The 13,206-nt window shown below is 35.3% G+C and overlaps 3 protein-coding genes across 13 annotated transcripts; 2 read left to right on the plus strand and 1 right to left on the minus strand.

Moving 5' to 3' along the window:
- The first annotated feature begins 1,160 nt into the window (after positions 1 to 1,160).
- Positions 1,161 to 3,530, plus strand: LOC110807825 (formin-like protein (DUF1005)). 2 transcript variants are annotated; one of them, XM_022033087.2, is made up of 3 exons: positions 1,161 to 1,348; positions 1,442 to 2,138; positions 2,546 to 3,530. In XM_022033087.2, the coding sequence occupies exons 2-3, from the start codon at positions 1,519 to 1,521 to the stop codon at positions 3,264 to 3,266; spliced, it is 1,341 nt and encodes a 446-aa protein (XP_021888779.1). In that variant the 5' UTR covers positions 1,161 to 1,348; positions 1,442 to 1,518; the 3' UTR covers positions 3,267 to 3,530. The 2 variants fall into 2 exon arrangements, with proteins under 2 accessions (XP_021888779.1, XP_088077451.1); XM_088221325.1 differs by having other exon boundaries at positions 1,161 to 2,138.
- A 1,976-nt stretch (positions 3,531 to 5,506) lies between these two features.
- Positions 5,507 to 9,318, plus strand: ERG28 (ergosterol biosynthesis protein). 3 transcript variants are annotated; one of them, XR_002538538.2, is made up of 4 exons: positions 5,525 to 5,731; positions 8,084 to 8,290; positions 8,839 to 9,001; positions 9,117 to 9,318. XR_002538538.2 is itself a non-coding variant. In XM_088221335.1 (3 exons), the coding sequence occupies exons 1-3, from the start codon at positions 5,617 to 5,619 to the stop codon at positions 8,904 to 8,906; spliced, it is 384 nt and encodes a 127-aa protein (XP_088077461.1). In that variant the 5' UTR covers positions 5,507 to 5,616; the 3' UTR covers positions 8,907 to 9,318. The 3 variants fall into 3 exon arrangements, 2 of the variants coding, with proteins under 2 accessions (XP_088077461.1, XP_021888781.1); XM_088221335.1 differs by having other exon boundaries at positions 5,507 to 5,731; positions 8,090 to 8,290; positions 8,839 to 9,318; XM_022033089.2 differs by having other exon boundaries at positions 5,526 to 5,731; positions 8,839 to 9,318.
- A 139-nt stretch (positions 9,319 to 9,457) lies between these two features.
- Positions 9,458 to 12,139, minus strand: LOC110807828 (uncharacterized). 8 transcript variants are annotated; one of them, XM_088221328.1, is made up of 4 exons: positions 11,815 to 12,139; positions 11,163 to 11,240; positions 10,987 to 11,046; positions 9,458 to 10,839 (listed from the first exon to the last, which is right to left on the minus strand). In XM_088221328.1, exon 4 carries the CDS (start codon positions 10,772 to 10,774, stop codon positions 9,923 to 9,925), a length of 852 nt encoding a protein of 283 aa, XP_088077454.1. In that variant the 5' UTR covers positions 10,775 to 10,839; positions 10,987 to 11,046; positions 11,163 to 11,240; positions 11,815 to 12,139; the 3' UTR covers positions 9,458 to 9,922. The 8 variants fall into 8 exon arrangements, with proteins under 8 accessions (XP_088077454.1, XP_088077453.1, XP_088077452.1 ...); XM_088221327.1 differs by having other exon boundaries at positions 10,946 to 11,046; XM_088221326.1 differs by having other exon boundaries at positions 10,915 to 11,046.
- Between the last annotated feature and the right edge of the window lie 1,067 nt (positions 12,140 to 13,206).

Here is a 13,206-nt window from a genome sequence, read left to right on the forward strand (position 1 = left end):
TCATTTTGGATCAGCCTTATCATCTTTACATTTTAAAAAAAAAAATAAAAAATTTTTTTAATTTGAACTCTAAAGTTAATCTCTGTAGCTGGGCCTCAAATTTTGATGTTAGAATTAAAACTCACATCTTTGTTTTGGGCTTTCAATTAACCTTTTCCTACCGCTTAACTCTTCCATCTAAAATTGGCCCAATTTTGTACAGAAAATTTATTTAAAAAAACATCCCCAGGTAGGATTGAATTTACTTTTTTTTTCTTTTTAATTAGTAAAATAATTAGCTTTTGAGAAGGAGCTTACAAATATTTCTGTCTTCAAAAATATTAAAAATACATTTCTCTCCCATGGTCACAAATTACGTTAGCAGCCTAATCTTTAGCCCAAGTTTCTCCTTTACGACTTTAGGTAAATTTATTAAACAAATACTTAGATGACTTGTTAGAGGAACAAAATGACATCAGGCTGACGTAACGTGGCGGGTCAAAGTAAACAACATCAAAGGCCAGATCAGAGTCCCCCCCCCCCCCCCCTCAATTGCTGCAGCCAAACATAGAATCTTAAGAGCGGCCCATGTGTCATCTCGGGTCAACTCTCGGACCGGGAAATTTTCTATTTACTAATCAATTAACTACATTTATCATTAATTAATTTAATCATAATTACATTTATCATTAATTAGTAAAAAACATCATTTTCTTGTGGGGCCCACGACGCCGCCCCGGAACGTTTTTAAATGTAAATCCCCAAGGCTAGCAACCCAGGAAGCGAGATATACAGTGCTTACGTGGCTATCATACGTAGTCAAGAGAAAGAGAAGGGGAGAGAGAGAGAGAGAGAGAGAGGGAGATAGACGAACAAGGGTATTTTCGTCCTTTCAGAAAAAAATTATATATGTGCCGTTTGTTTGGTGCAATGGTGTAGGAGGAGAGAAAAACTATACCGTCAACTTCTGTCCTAGTTGGCAATAATTGCCAGCTGTGCCCAGCTGTTCTCCACTTTTTTAAATAATGTTTTTTTTTTTTTTTAAGAATTGTAAACTGAAAGCTCTCCGTACCTTAAAAAAATAATTAAAAAAGAAAAAAAAGGGCAAAAAGTGATACTTAAAATGAATATAAGAAGATAAATAAAAAAACAAATAATTTTTTTTTTTAAAAAAATTCAGATATACAAGAATGTGAAGAGATATAGATGTATGAAGAAGAAAGAATACTCTGGTTTTGTGCATGGTGGAGCTCTCCTTGTTCTTCTTCTTGTTGGTATTTGTAAATGGCTAATAGTGGCGCAATGCGCACCGCTTCTTCATCTTCGGCCTCATTCTCTACTTGCACGCATCTCCATGTACTCCAGCCTGGTGATCATGCTGTTCACTCTCTCTCTCTCTTTCTCTCTCGGTAGCTTAAACCTCACTCTCTCATCTCTCCATCTGTCTCTCTCATACTTTTAGCACAGAAGCTCTGAAGCTTAAAGGAGTAGTAGAAAACAATTACAAACACACAACTAGAGAGGGCAAGCACCAAACGGATGGATCCTTGCCCTTTTGTACGACTCACTGTGGGCAATCTCGCCCTGAAGATTCCGGTGGCGTCGAAGCCAGCTAGCTCTGTCGTCCACCCTTCTTCGTCGCCGTGCTTCTGCAAGATCAAACTCAAGAATTTCCCTCTCCAAACAGCCGTTGTCCCCTACATCTCACCGGAGACTTTGCAGTTCCCCGAGGTGCAAACCCTAGCGGCTACTTTCCACCTTAGCAAAGCCGACCTCGACAAGCTTGCTGCCAAGTCCATCTTCGCTGCCAAGACATGCCTCAAAATCTCCATCTACACCGGTCGTAGGGGCACAACCTGCGGTGTCAGCTCCGGTAGGCTTCTAGGGAAGGTATCCGTGCCTTTGGATCTGGCGAGAACGGGATCTAGGGCAAGCGTTTTCCACAATGGTTGGATTTCTGTAGGGAAGGAGGCCAACAAGGGATCCTCCGCTCAGTTCCACTTGAATGTCAAAGCCGAACCTGACCCTAGATTCGTTTTCCAGTTTGATGGCGAGCCTGAATGCAGTCCGCAGGTTTTTCAGATCCAAGGCAACATCAGGCAGCCCGTTTTCACATGCAAATTCAGTTTCAGGACAGGTGACCGGAGTCAGAGATCGAGGTTAGCCTTTTCTTTCATTCTTTCCTGATGTATCCATTCTCTTAGTGTTTTTTTTTTATTTTTTTCCCCATTTAACGGCTCCTTTAGTTCATAATACGATTTCATTTTGTCTCAATTGTACTTCCATTTCATGAGTAGAAGTTTAGCTTGCAGTTTTAGCCAAACTGATTTTGGTTTTCTTTTTGAAAATAGTAAAGTTGATTCTATGGACTGAGTCTGAGTTAAGTGTTCACCATAACCGTACGATAAAGCTTACTGTAGAATCGCATTTTCTGCTTTTTTAATCCAGATGTTGAGTCTGTTCTTTCAAAAGCTATTCTGAGTTAATTAAGGATGTAATTAATAAGTTTAATCAGTAATTGGTTTTAATTAGTGGCCTAATTATTTCTTGTAATCGATATTTCCAGATCGTTACAGTCAGAGCCAAGTAGCTCAAGGAGTTGGCTGAGCTCATTTGGTAGTGAAAGAGAGCGACCCGGAAAGGAGCGAAAAGGATGGTCTATAACAGTCCACGACTTGTCGGGCTCGCCTGTAGCCGCGGCTTCTATGGTCACACCGTTCGTCGCGTCGCCCGGCTCTGACCGGGTAAGCCGCTCCAACCCCGGGTCCTGGCTAATACTCCGCCCAGGCGACGGCACTTGGAAGCCATGGGGCCGTCTCGAAGCCTGGCGCGAGCGCGGGGCCTCTGACGGACTAGGATACCGTTTCGAACTGATCCCGGATACTAACGGAGGCATGAGCAGAGCAGGCATTGTTTTAGCGGAGTCAACCCTGAGCTCGCACAAAGGCGGAAAGTTCGTCATCGATCTCGGCGCCGGCTCAACGGGCCGTGCCACGCCGGGGAGCTCTACGTCACCTGTAACCAGCCCGAGGAGCAGCGGGGACTTCGGGTACGGTCTCTGGCCATACTGCATGTACAAAGGGTTCGTAATGTCAGCGAGCGTGGAAGGAGAAGGAAAATGCAGCAAGCCGAGCGTGGAGGTTAGTGTGCAGCACGTGAACTGCACGGAGGATGCAGCTGCATACGTGGCACTCGCGGCCGCCGTTGATCTTAGCATGGATGCCTGCAGACTTTTCTCTCAACGGCTGAGGAAGGAGCTCTGCAATCACCAGGACTTGCTTGGTTAATCCTCAAATTTCCTTTTTTTTTTTTTTTTTTTTTTTTTTGTGCCTTTTTGAATTTTGGGGTTTTTTTTTTTTTGGGAGTGAGACGGGGTGTTTGGCCAGTGGATTTTGCTATTCCATACTGGCTTACTACTACTACCACTAACAAACAGACAACAATCTACAGACTGTACAGTGCGGAGGGGAGTGAGTAACAGGCACGCTTTGTTTTTACTTGTGTGGCTTGTGTTATTATTATTATTATTTTTAATTTTTTTGAGAAGAAAATGGAGAGTGGTCCTTTTTTTTTTTTTTTTTTTTTTTTTTTTTTTATATTTGAAATGTTGGAAATATGTAAGTGATGAGCTGACTCAAAACCCCTTTTTTTCCCCGTTTAATCTGTCCACGAGTTAGATGTAAGTATTGATGAGCCATAATGGCATGGTTTGTCAATTTTTAGTTGGCAACTCAGTATTAACAACGGTTTTTTAGGATGAGTTATCTGTTGGGTAATATTTTGTATGAAAATTTTAACATTTCTGAATTTCTAGTTTCAATTTCTTTTTACGCATGAGAATAATGAAATAGTTGTGTTGAAGAAACGGAGTGGAAAAGTGAGATGTGGGCGCACGTTGGATTATAAGCCAGCTGTAATGCGCTTTTGATGATTAGAGTAGTGGCGTGGAAATGGGGGGTTTAGTAGGGTAGGAAGTTGGCATGCAATCCTTGCGCTTTTTTTTGTCATGTGTATGACCAACCCAAAAGAGCTAGCTAAGTAAACTAATCTTTAATTTATTTGGGTGAAGTAGCTGACCTTCCCATTTTTTGGGCTTATTTCTTGTATAATAAAATTATATATACGAGGAAAAAAAAAATTGTGGTTAGGGTTAGAGAATAGTTATAGTTGAAAGGGATGACGAGCATGTGGGTTGGTGGCCTAGGTGAGTCAAATTTTGGTGTTCAATTTAGGGAAGGGGTGCCCTAGGGAGGGACCATTAAATAGGCATGGGATTCTTCAGCATAAGGAAGTCACGTGAACAAGAACAAAAAAAAAAAAACAAAAACAAAAAAGTGTTATATGTTGAGCACGAGCTACATAAGTTTTATATCATTTTGTACTGTACTAAAAAATATATATATCAAAATGGGCAAGTAATTACTCTGTAAATTTTTAATTTTTTATTATACCATTAGTATTTTTGTATCCTTTAAAAGACTATATATTTGATGTCTGGTACTCGTTTTTATTGTGTGGTATAAAATAGGAAAATAACTATTTTATTTATAGGGTTAAAATTAATTTTTGGATAATATTAAATGTCATAATTTAATTCAAATAAATAATTTTAATGCCGCCATCTGTATTTTTCATTTCATCCCCACTACTTCGCGGCAATTAAAGATGTCCAGTCCAGGCTGAATCAGGGAGGAGGGGGACCTCCCAGTAATACATAACTTGGGGCTATGCCCTAATACCTACGTACTGCCACTCCTCTTCTAGGGTAGGCCTACTACCCCTTATAATAAACATAAACTAACGGACAGTTTTTTTACCTTTTTACTCGCTGTAAAAAAGATATTTCACCTTGTCATCATCACCAATTTTTTTTTCTTAACCTTGAAAGTTTTATGTACTTTTGTTAAGGTTTTATTTAGATAAATTTAAATAATAGTTAATTAATATATAGTAATAATATTAATTAAAAAAATAATAATATAAAATTAAAATTATAATTTTTTTTTATATTTAAATAATAATATATTAATGTATGTTAATAATATATTTTTATTTAGATAATAAAATAATATGATTATATTTTTAATTAAATTATTAATTTATCAATATATATTATATATAATAGTAAATGATATAAAAAAATATTTTAAAAAATAAATTATTTATTAATATAATTATATTTATATTTAAATAAATAAATATTATACATATTTAAATTAAAATTTTATATTTAATAAAATAAATAATTATTATTTATATTATCATATTAATTTAATTATCAAGATAAATATAAAATTAATTAAATTAAATTAAAATATAATAAAAAATAAATAATATGCCGATTAAATACCTTCAATTCAATGGTTTAAAAATTAATCTTAAAATTTACTAATTAAATGTTATTTATTATCATTAAAAATTAAAACAAATATAATTTTCTCCCATAAAACTCATCCATTTAAATTCTACAATTAACAATGATTAGGAGGGTAAAAGTTAGGGTCACGGCGAAGCTGTAAAGCACCCAAAACGGCGTCGTTTGCTGCAGGTTCTCTATTTTTTTGGTACAGAGTTGTAGGAAGAAAAATCGCGGAGGAGAGAGTGAAGAGTGAAGATCAGAGAAAAGGAAAGCTGAAAATGAAGCTATTAGGATGGTGGCTAATGCTGGTCGGCTCTCTGAGATTAGCCTCTGTTTGGTTCGGCTTCTTCGATATATGGGCTCTCAGGCTCGCCGTTTTCTCCAACACTACCAGTGTGTTCTCTCTCTTTCTATTACTTTCATAAATCTGAATTCCTCCTTCTCGATTTCTGTTTTTTTTTTTTCTAATTGATGCATGCATGAACTCCTTTCTTGCTAAGTATAGAATCTGCGGTTTCCAAGAGCGGTGCTTGGTGCCATGGGAGCAATCCTTATGTAAATCGACAACTATAGATTTTGTTAGAGGTGAAACTGGAATTTGCATTTCCACAGAGGAGACAGGCTGCTAATTGCGCGCCACTAATTAGATTTTCGGATCATAAAAATATACTTAGATTAAGAGGTGTTTAGGGTAAAAAAAGTCTCGGTGTGGATCCCGAAGTTCGGATATTGTTGGATTTGGTTGATGGAGAAATAGTTTCGTATTTTGCATCTTCTTTCTAGTGTAGCACATTTCAAAAGCTAAAAATCAAAGTAAAACTTTTCTTTTTCTAAAGAAAGAAAGGGGAAGAAAGAGGAAAAGGAAAAAGGTAGAAGGGTTGTTAGAATTGTAAGAAGTGATGTCAGAATGATGATTTTGAATCTTAAATTCAACTGGGTTTCGGGGACTTTGACAATTCATATTGAAATTTAACACATATTCACTGAGTCTTTTTTCCTTATCATGATAGTTCCCAGATTGTATTTTTCCTTTTCCTTTGTTCTTGCTTTATGCTTGGCGAAATGTCTGGGTTAACAACCCTTTTCTTCTGTTTTGTTTTTTAGGGGTTTAACTAAGCTTTTTAGGAGGTTCCATGAACATTAGTTCCCTTATTATCTTAGTTAATGAGTATGGGAATTCACAATGGTCCTAGCAAGAGCGGTGATGCATATATAGATTGTTATCAAGATTTGTGTCTGTATTTAGAGATACAGTGATGATTTAAGTTTTAGATATCTCGGGGCAAGCGTAAATGATTTCTTGTGCTCTAGGCCTGATTTTTTACGTTCACTTTACTTCTCTTTCATTGAACTTGAAATGCGCCTCTCAAGAGTCAACTTCAGATTGTGTTTTATGTTTTGAATTTGGATTTGAAACGGCTGTCTTTTGACTGTATCTTTGGTTATAGAGAAGCTGTGGTGGTTAGACATGAGTTTAAGAGTAATACTTCAGTTAGGGTACCAAAAGCAAGAAAAGAAACACCTTCTTTTAGAGGAAAAGATAAAAGATGTATTAAAAGGGCACTAAGAGCGTATCAGCCATATACAAAAGAACCAAGAGAAGATGCAGAATTGTGAAACTTAAAAAAATTCAACAGTTTTTCAACTAGAATTCCCAAGGAAAATAATGTGAGATGGAAAAAAAGGACTATTAATTGGGTGCATGAATAACACCGTGGTTATGATTTTAATTCAATGATGGGTGTTTTAATCGATATAAAATATGTATGTGTATACACACACAGAAATGACTCGTAGGAAGAATGATTAAAAGCTGAGATTTCTTAGTGCAATGCAGATTTCTCCCAGTTCCTGGCATTCTGTTCCTTTTGGGTGAGTTTGTGTGCAATACTGTATTTAGAATGAGCTTAATATTTGGAGTGAGGAAGAAAGGTGAATGGGTTTCTGAACTCCTAGGTGTTGCTCCTATATGCTTACTCAGCCTCGTGATTTCTGCATATGAGGGTCCTGTTGCGAGCCAGTTGATTGAGTTTGCGTCTAGATAAAAATCAGCCACTGTAAGGCTATTAGCATTAATATTGACTTTGTTCCAACTTTCGATTATATGGCTCTGTACTTAGTACAACTTAAAAAGAGGATATCAGTAGTACAGGCTTGCTAGTTCAAAATCTGGTTTGCTTATATATATATATATATATATATTTATATATTAATATAATCAGCAATATTTTCATATTTGCGCTTTCTAATTCAAAAGACTTCCTCTCATAGGTGTACTTTATCAGGAATTAGAATGAAAGCATTTTCTTTCCTAGCTGTAGTTCTTGGATGGAGACTCATTACACATTCTTCTCAGAAAGAACTGAGTGAAAACACATTCATTGAAACAGTTGATGTAGAGAAGAACGTTTTCATATCTGTAGTTTCTAACTCAGAAGACTTTCTGTTCCTCAAAACAAATTCAGAAGACGTACTCGTGGATGTGCATTATCTGGATTGGCATGGAAGCATTTTGTTGCCTAACTTGTAGTTGTTGAGGGGAAACTGAAAATCATTTTCTCGAAGAACTGAATTAAAAAATGCATTCATCAGAACAATATATAGAACAATGATTTTCTTTTTCAGTATTCGAAGATTTTATGTTTGTTATGTGCAAATTTGGCCTCTCTGAATTTATCTGTGTTTTCATTTTTTATATGGTATGTTAGATGAGTCTGATGAATATTCTCTATAACTTCTCTGTAGTGACAGAAGTTCATGGAAGGACATTTGGAGTATGGACACTGTTGACTTGCACTCTTTGCTTTCTTTGTGCATTTAACCTTGAAAACAAGCCTCTATATTTTGCTACCTTCTTATCCTTTGTGTATGCATTTGGCCATTTTTTGACGGAGTACCTGTTCTACAACACCATGGCCATAGCAAATCTGACAACTGTTGGCATCTTTGCAGGTAGAGATGTTTTCCCAGCTTGGTGGCTTTCCTACTTCAAAAATTGTCGATTATTTCTTTTTGGGTTTTCAACTATGATGGTTGTGGAAACAGCATGCAGAATTGCACGTGCATACATGATAAAACCGTTATGCTATGTTTGGTCAAATCTATTACATTTCCATTCAAATTTTCTATGTTTTAACTATTTTAGATGTAAATTTTAATCATAATTTATACGTTTAACACATAATTGCACCAGTCCACTCATATTTTCAATTTAAATAGTAAGTTTATATTTTCACTGTCAATAAAGGAATAGTAAAATCACTTAACTTGAATAACTTCAGAATTAGAATATTATTTTCTTTCAAGTTTTTGTCCATTTTGCATTGTATTCTTCTTCCTCTTCCATAAATTAAAATTTGAACCAACCCAATTTAAAAGTCCAGCAATTTGATGGTTTCTTGTGGACATTTTAGATTATTATCTTCTTGCTTTGGATTATCCTAAACCTTTCTGAACATTGATACTGAATACCTCAATTCATTAACTGTTGCTTTTAACAGGCACATCAATAGTGTGGATGCTGCTGCAGTGGAATTCACATAAGGATATCCATGCCAAGCATTCTTGAATTTTGAACTAATTGGTGCTAGCTAGTTCCTGAATCCATTTGCAGATGCTCCAGAATCAGTTGTTACCACATTGCAACACCTGCAATTTTTCAAGGTATCCAGAATATGATGCCAAATTCTGCATACTGAACTTTGAGAAGGATTAGGATTGTCTGCTTCTAAATGCCGGATTTTGTTTGCTGATCGATTTTTGGGCTTTAATCAACCAGGACACTCCAAACTTCTTCAGTTTGATCATGTTACTTCTGCTTTGTCAATCAACAGAACTTATGGATCCTTGAATTCTTCCCTGAAGACTTTCTTTTTCTATAACATGTTCCATTCTTGTGGCTTTGGTTTTGGTTGATTGCTGACTGTTGATTAAACTGGAGATAATCTCATTTCAATAAGTTTATGCGCAAGTTGTGTTAATTTATAATGTGAAAATTACTAGTAATTAAGTATATAAAAAAATGAACTAGATGAGTCGCAAGTGTGATACTGTCCTGATAGAGTATGTTAATTGTAACATATTGGTCTGCTCTGCTATATAATGAATCAAAGGCTAGAATTCAAATACAATCCCCAAAATCTGAAATTGGATTTGCACTTAACTTTTTCTACATCAAGACAATTTCATGCTGATTATTCAAGGGTTATAGACATTTCTAGCATTTCATTTTACCTAAATTTTTCAGTCTCCTAACTTTTCGTCAATAATTTATAAATCTATCTAGCCTCCATGAGCTATCAGCTAAAACTATGCCAGATGTTTGTACAATTCTCAGCCTCTTGATTTATATTCTGACACTATCAAGGACTTATTAAAGAGCCCCCCAAAGGGTAAGCATAAGCTCCAGCAAAAAGGCTGCTCATCAGATATAAAAGCCACTTCTACTTGGGCAGATATGTAGACCCATCTTTGACAGTGCTCCTTTTGATCAATTCCAAGAATCATTCAGCTGCATCCCCAATTCCATTCCTGAGAACTACAAGAGTCTCTTTATCCTCGCTGATCACATGTAGAAATCAAAGGTTACAATTGCTTGTTTTGGGTAGTTATATTCTTCACAAACTTTTTTGGGATTTTTCTTGCCAGGTCTTTCTTGTCGGCATCAAGATCACAGCTTGTGCTAAAATTTGAGCCGAGTTCTGGTTTCACTGAATCAGTGTTGACCTCGTTGATGATCATGTTGTTTTCTTTTTTCTTTTCTAGTTTGGTGCTGTCTGTATTCTTAGCATCTTCATCCTTCAACTGTCTTAACCCCCTGATTTCAAAAACACTGTTTGTTGTTGTCTGCGTGTTCTGCATCACAGCATTGGAGGCATCGTCACCCTTGTAATGCTCTTCCCTTATCATCTGGAAATTCTTTACATCTTCATTCTGTGATTGATCCTCCAATGAACTTGACTCATCATTTTGATTTCCTTTATCTTCGGTCTCAAACTCATCGATATCATCTTCCCTTTCTCTGTCTTCTTCATCAATGAGATCCTCTACTTCTTCAGGTTCTTCTTCTTCCACTTTCTCTAGGTCATGGCTATCTATCTCATCATCTCCACCTCCTCTTCCTTCCTCAGTTTCTTCACTTTTAACCTCTTCAGTTTCTCCTTCCAATTCTTGTTTCTCCGCACTTCCTCCATTCTTAAAACTTAATGTCTTTACTTGTGGATCGAGATCCTTTCTTCCGAGTTTTATGGGTTCGTGTTCACTGAGCTCCATTTCAGATCCTTCCTCTGTGATCTCCACATATGCATTGCTTTTGTCAATAAAGCGCTTGACTTGGACAAGCAACCAGAAGCAAATTGCTAGAAGTAGACATGCCTGGATAACATGCTTTATCTTGAAGCCCTTTGACCTCTGGCTTCTATTGGGAATTTTCTGCATTTTCAATTACTTCTGAAGACCTCTTCCCCAACTCCAGTAATCAGCAGATGATGCTAAACAAAAACCTGCCATATAAGGATTAAACATCTCAACGTATCGGCGAAAAGGTTACCAATTTAATCAATTCTTCAGTCACCAACCATCAATAAACACACTTCTTACAAACCCAACTGTAAAAACTCAAAGAAGCCAATTAAATCAATTTGCTTCACCAGTCTTTTCTCCTATTATGCTTCCAAAGTTCCTACAAAGCCAATGCCCTAAGATCACCGCTGCCCCATCATCAAGAAATAAACCAAAATAAATTATGAAATCTAATATTGTTATGCCATGTAGAAAATTAAGCAAGCAAATGAAAGCAGAAAAATAATGTACTCATTGAACTTACATGGTTCAATTAAATTGATAAATCCGGATTCACGGTTGAGAATCAGTCATATAGCTCCAGATTATACATGGTTTTAAGCTGTATTATTCATGAATAGGTTACTGTTTGTACTTGAAGAAAAAAGCTGCAATCAATCTAACTAGCTTACACCTATTTATTCCCAGCAAAACCAGACACAGAAGCCGTAAACCACCATGAAACAGATGACGAAATGGTCCATGGATACTATTAAACTCGTCAAGAAACGGGGCCTTTCCACAGAAAATCTAAGAGCTTTCAGAATAATTACTCATCCATTTTGCAATCATTTTACAGAAATCAAGATAAAAGCCAACGGGTGAATTCAAGAACGTACAAGCAGCTACCAGAATCACTTACTCTGGGCTTTTTCTTAACCATCAAAATCGAAAGCTAAAATACCTAATCAATCCATCCCAGAACAAAATTCTACTCGTATGACAAAACAGAGATTAATCCATAAGAAAAATTAACGACGAGAATTCAAGAAACCCAGAGTAATCGCCATGAGAGTTCTCAAACTAGGAATTAAGGAACAGAAGCAGAGGGTTTAAACAAGCTAAAATTCTAACAATGGCTCATAAAAAATAAACAAATGAACGTAACACTGATAATCGGAGACGAAGAAAAGTACCCGTCAATGGCGGAGCCGAAGATCCATTATGGCAAACAGAGAATCGACATGGAAAGTGTGTATGATTTGTCGGGTATGGAGCTAAACAGTAACATTATCGCCATGAAAACGAGGGTTTCCAGAAAAGTGAGGAGGAGAACGAGAGAGTGGAGTAATGAAGGAGAGATGGGTAGTTAAGGGATGAGAATAACGTGTTTTTCTTCATGAAAAGAAAAGCAGCCAAACAAGGAAGAGAAAATTGTCTGTCTCTGATTTTCTGCTTGCGAATTTTGTGAGAAGGAGACGATTACAAATGTCAAACGCATTTAACACTCAAATCCAAATCACAACTGCACAGGGACGAGCCACGGTTTTTCTCTTTGATTGCATAAAAATCAGCAAAGAAATTAGGAGAACCAAAAAAGAAATGTATATAATCTTCAGTTTAGAAAATTAGAAAAATAAAATATAAGGTAATAAAATTACTTACTTTGTTTTATTTGACTAAATAATAAGAAAAATATTAATTATAAGAATATAATTAATATATTTACGTTTTTTATTATTAAAATTTTAACAATATAATATTCCAATAATTGTATTAAAGAAAAATATCCATGCCAACTCTTCTAACTACATATTTAATTTAATTTTTTTTTAATCTATTGCAATTTTTGGAGAATTTAACTGTTATAAAATATATTTTATTAAAATAATAATAATAAATTTACTTAAATTTAATTTAATAATTATAGTCTCACCTAAAACAGTAATAAAATAAATTTTTGATTATATTGAACCAAAAATTATTTGATAATTACTATAGAATATTAATTATTATAAAATATTTATTTAATTTAAAAATATAATAATTTCGTTAGAATTTAATTTAATTTAAGAATTACAAAATTATCAAAATATTAATGAATTAAATTTTTAATTTTATTAAATTAAATATTATCATCAGTCTATAAAAAAATAATAAATTTATTAAAATTTAATCATTAAATTAAATATTATTTGCTCTCTATCAGACAATTACCACAGTGAATTCTCATGGAAAAATAAAAAGCAGGTGGAGTAATAGATATGTTGGTCCACTGGTTGCCAAGTTTTCGTTACTTGTGGGTGTCCCATTTGCATCTGCTATTCATGCCTTTGCCCAAAAAACGACGTCGTTGTTTCCAAACCCATTTTTTTTTTTTTTTTTTTTTTGTTTTCCGGGAACAAGACAAACCTCGCTCGCCATTATCTTTGTTGTTGTTGTCTTTTTTTTTTTTTAAACAAATTCCCAGTTATCTTTTTGGCCATTTAGATACATATAGTTTAGTATGTGCAAACTGTGAATCAATGAGATGGGGACTAGCTTATAAGCCTTTTTAGGAAATATAAAAATAATGGCGTTGTGGATTT

Source organism: Carica papaya, chromosome 1 (genome assembly GCF_054855325.1).
Source record: "Carica papaya isolate Zhongbai chromosome 1, ASM5485532v1, whole genome shotgun sequence".
Taxonomy (NCBI): domain Eukaryota; kingdom Viridiplantae; phylum Streptophyta; class Magnoliopsida; order Brassicales; family Caricaceae; genus Carica; species Carica papaya.

Coding starts and splice junctions, on each gene's coding strand:
- LOC110807825 (XM_088221325.1), top strand. CDS start 1,519: ATGGATCCTTGCCCTTTTGTACGACTCACTGTGGGCAATCTCGCCCTG. Junction 2,139..2,545: donor GACCGGAGTCAGAGATCGAG/GTTAGCCTTTTC, acceptor CGATATTTCCAG/ATCGTTACAGTCAGAGCCAA.
- ERG28 (XM_022033089.2), top strand. CDS start 5,617: ATGAAGCTATTAGGATGGTGGCTAATGCTGGTCGGCTCTCTGAGATTA. Junction 5,732..8,083: donor CGTTTTCTCCAACACTACCA/GTGTGTTCTCTC, acceptor ACTTCTCTGTAG/TGACAGAAGTTCATGGAAGG. Junction 8,291..8,838: donor AACTGTTGGCATCTTTGCAG/GTAGAGATGTTT, acceptor TGCTTTTAACAG/GCACATCAATAGTGTGGATG.
- LOC110807828 (XM_088221333.1), bottom strand. CDS start 10,774: ATGCAGAAAATTCCCAATAGAAGCCAGAGGTCAAAGGGCTTCAAGATA.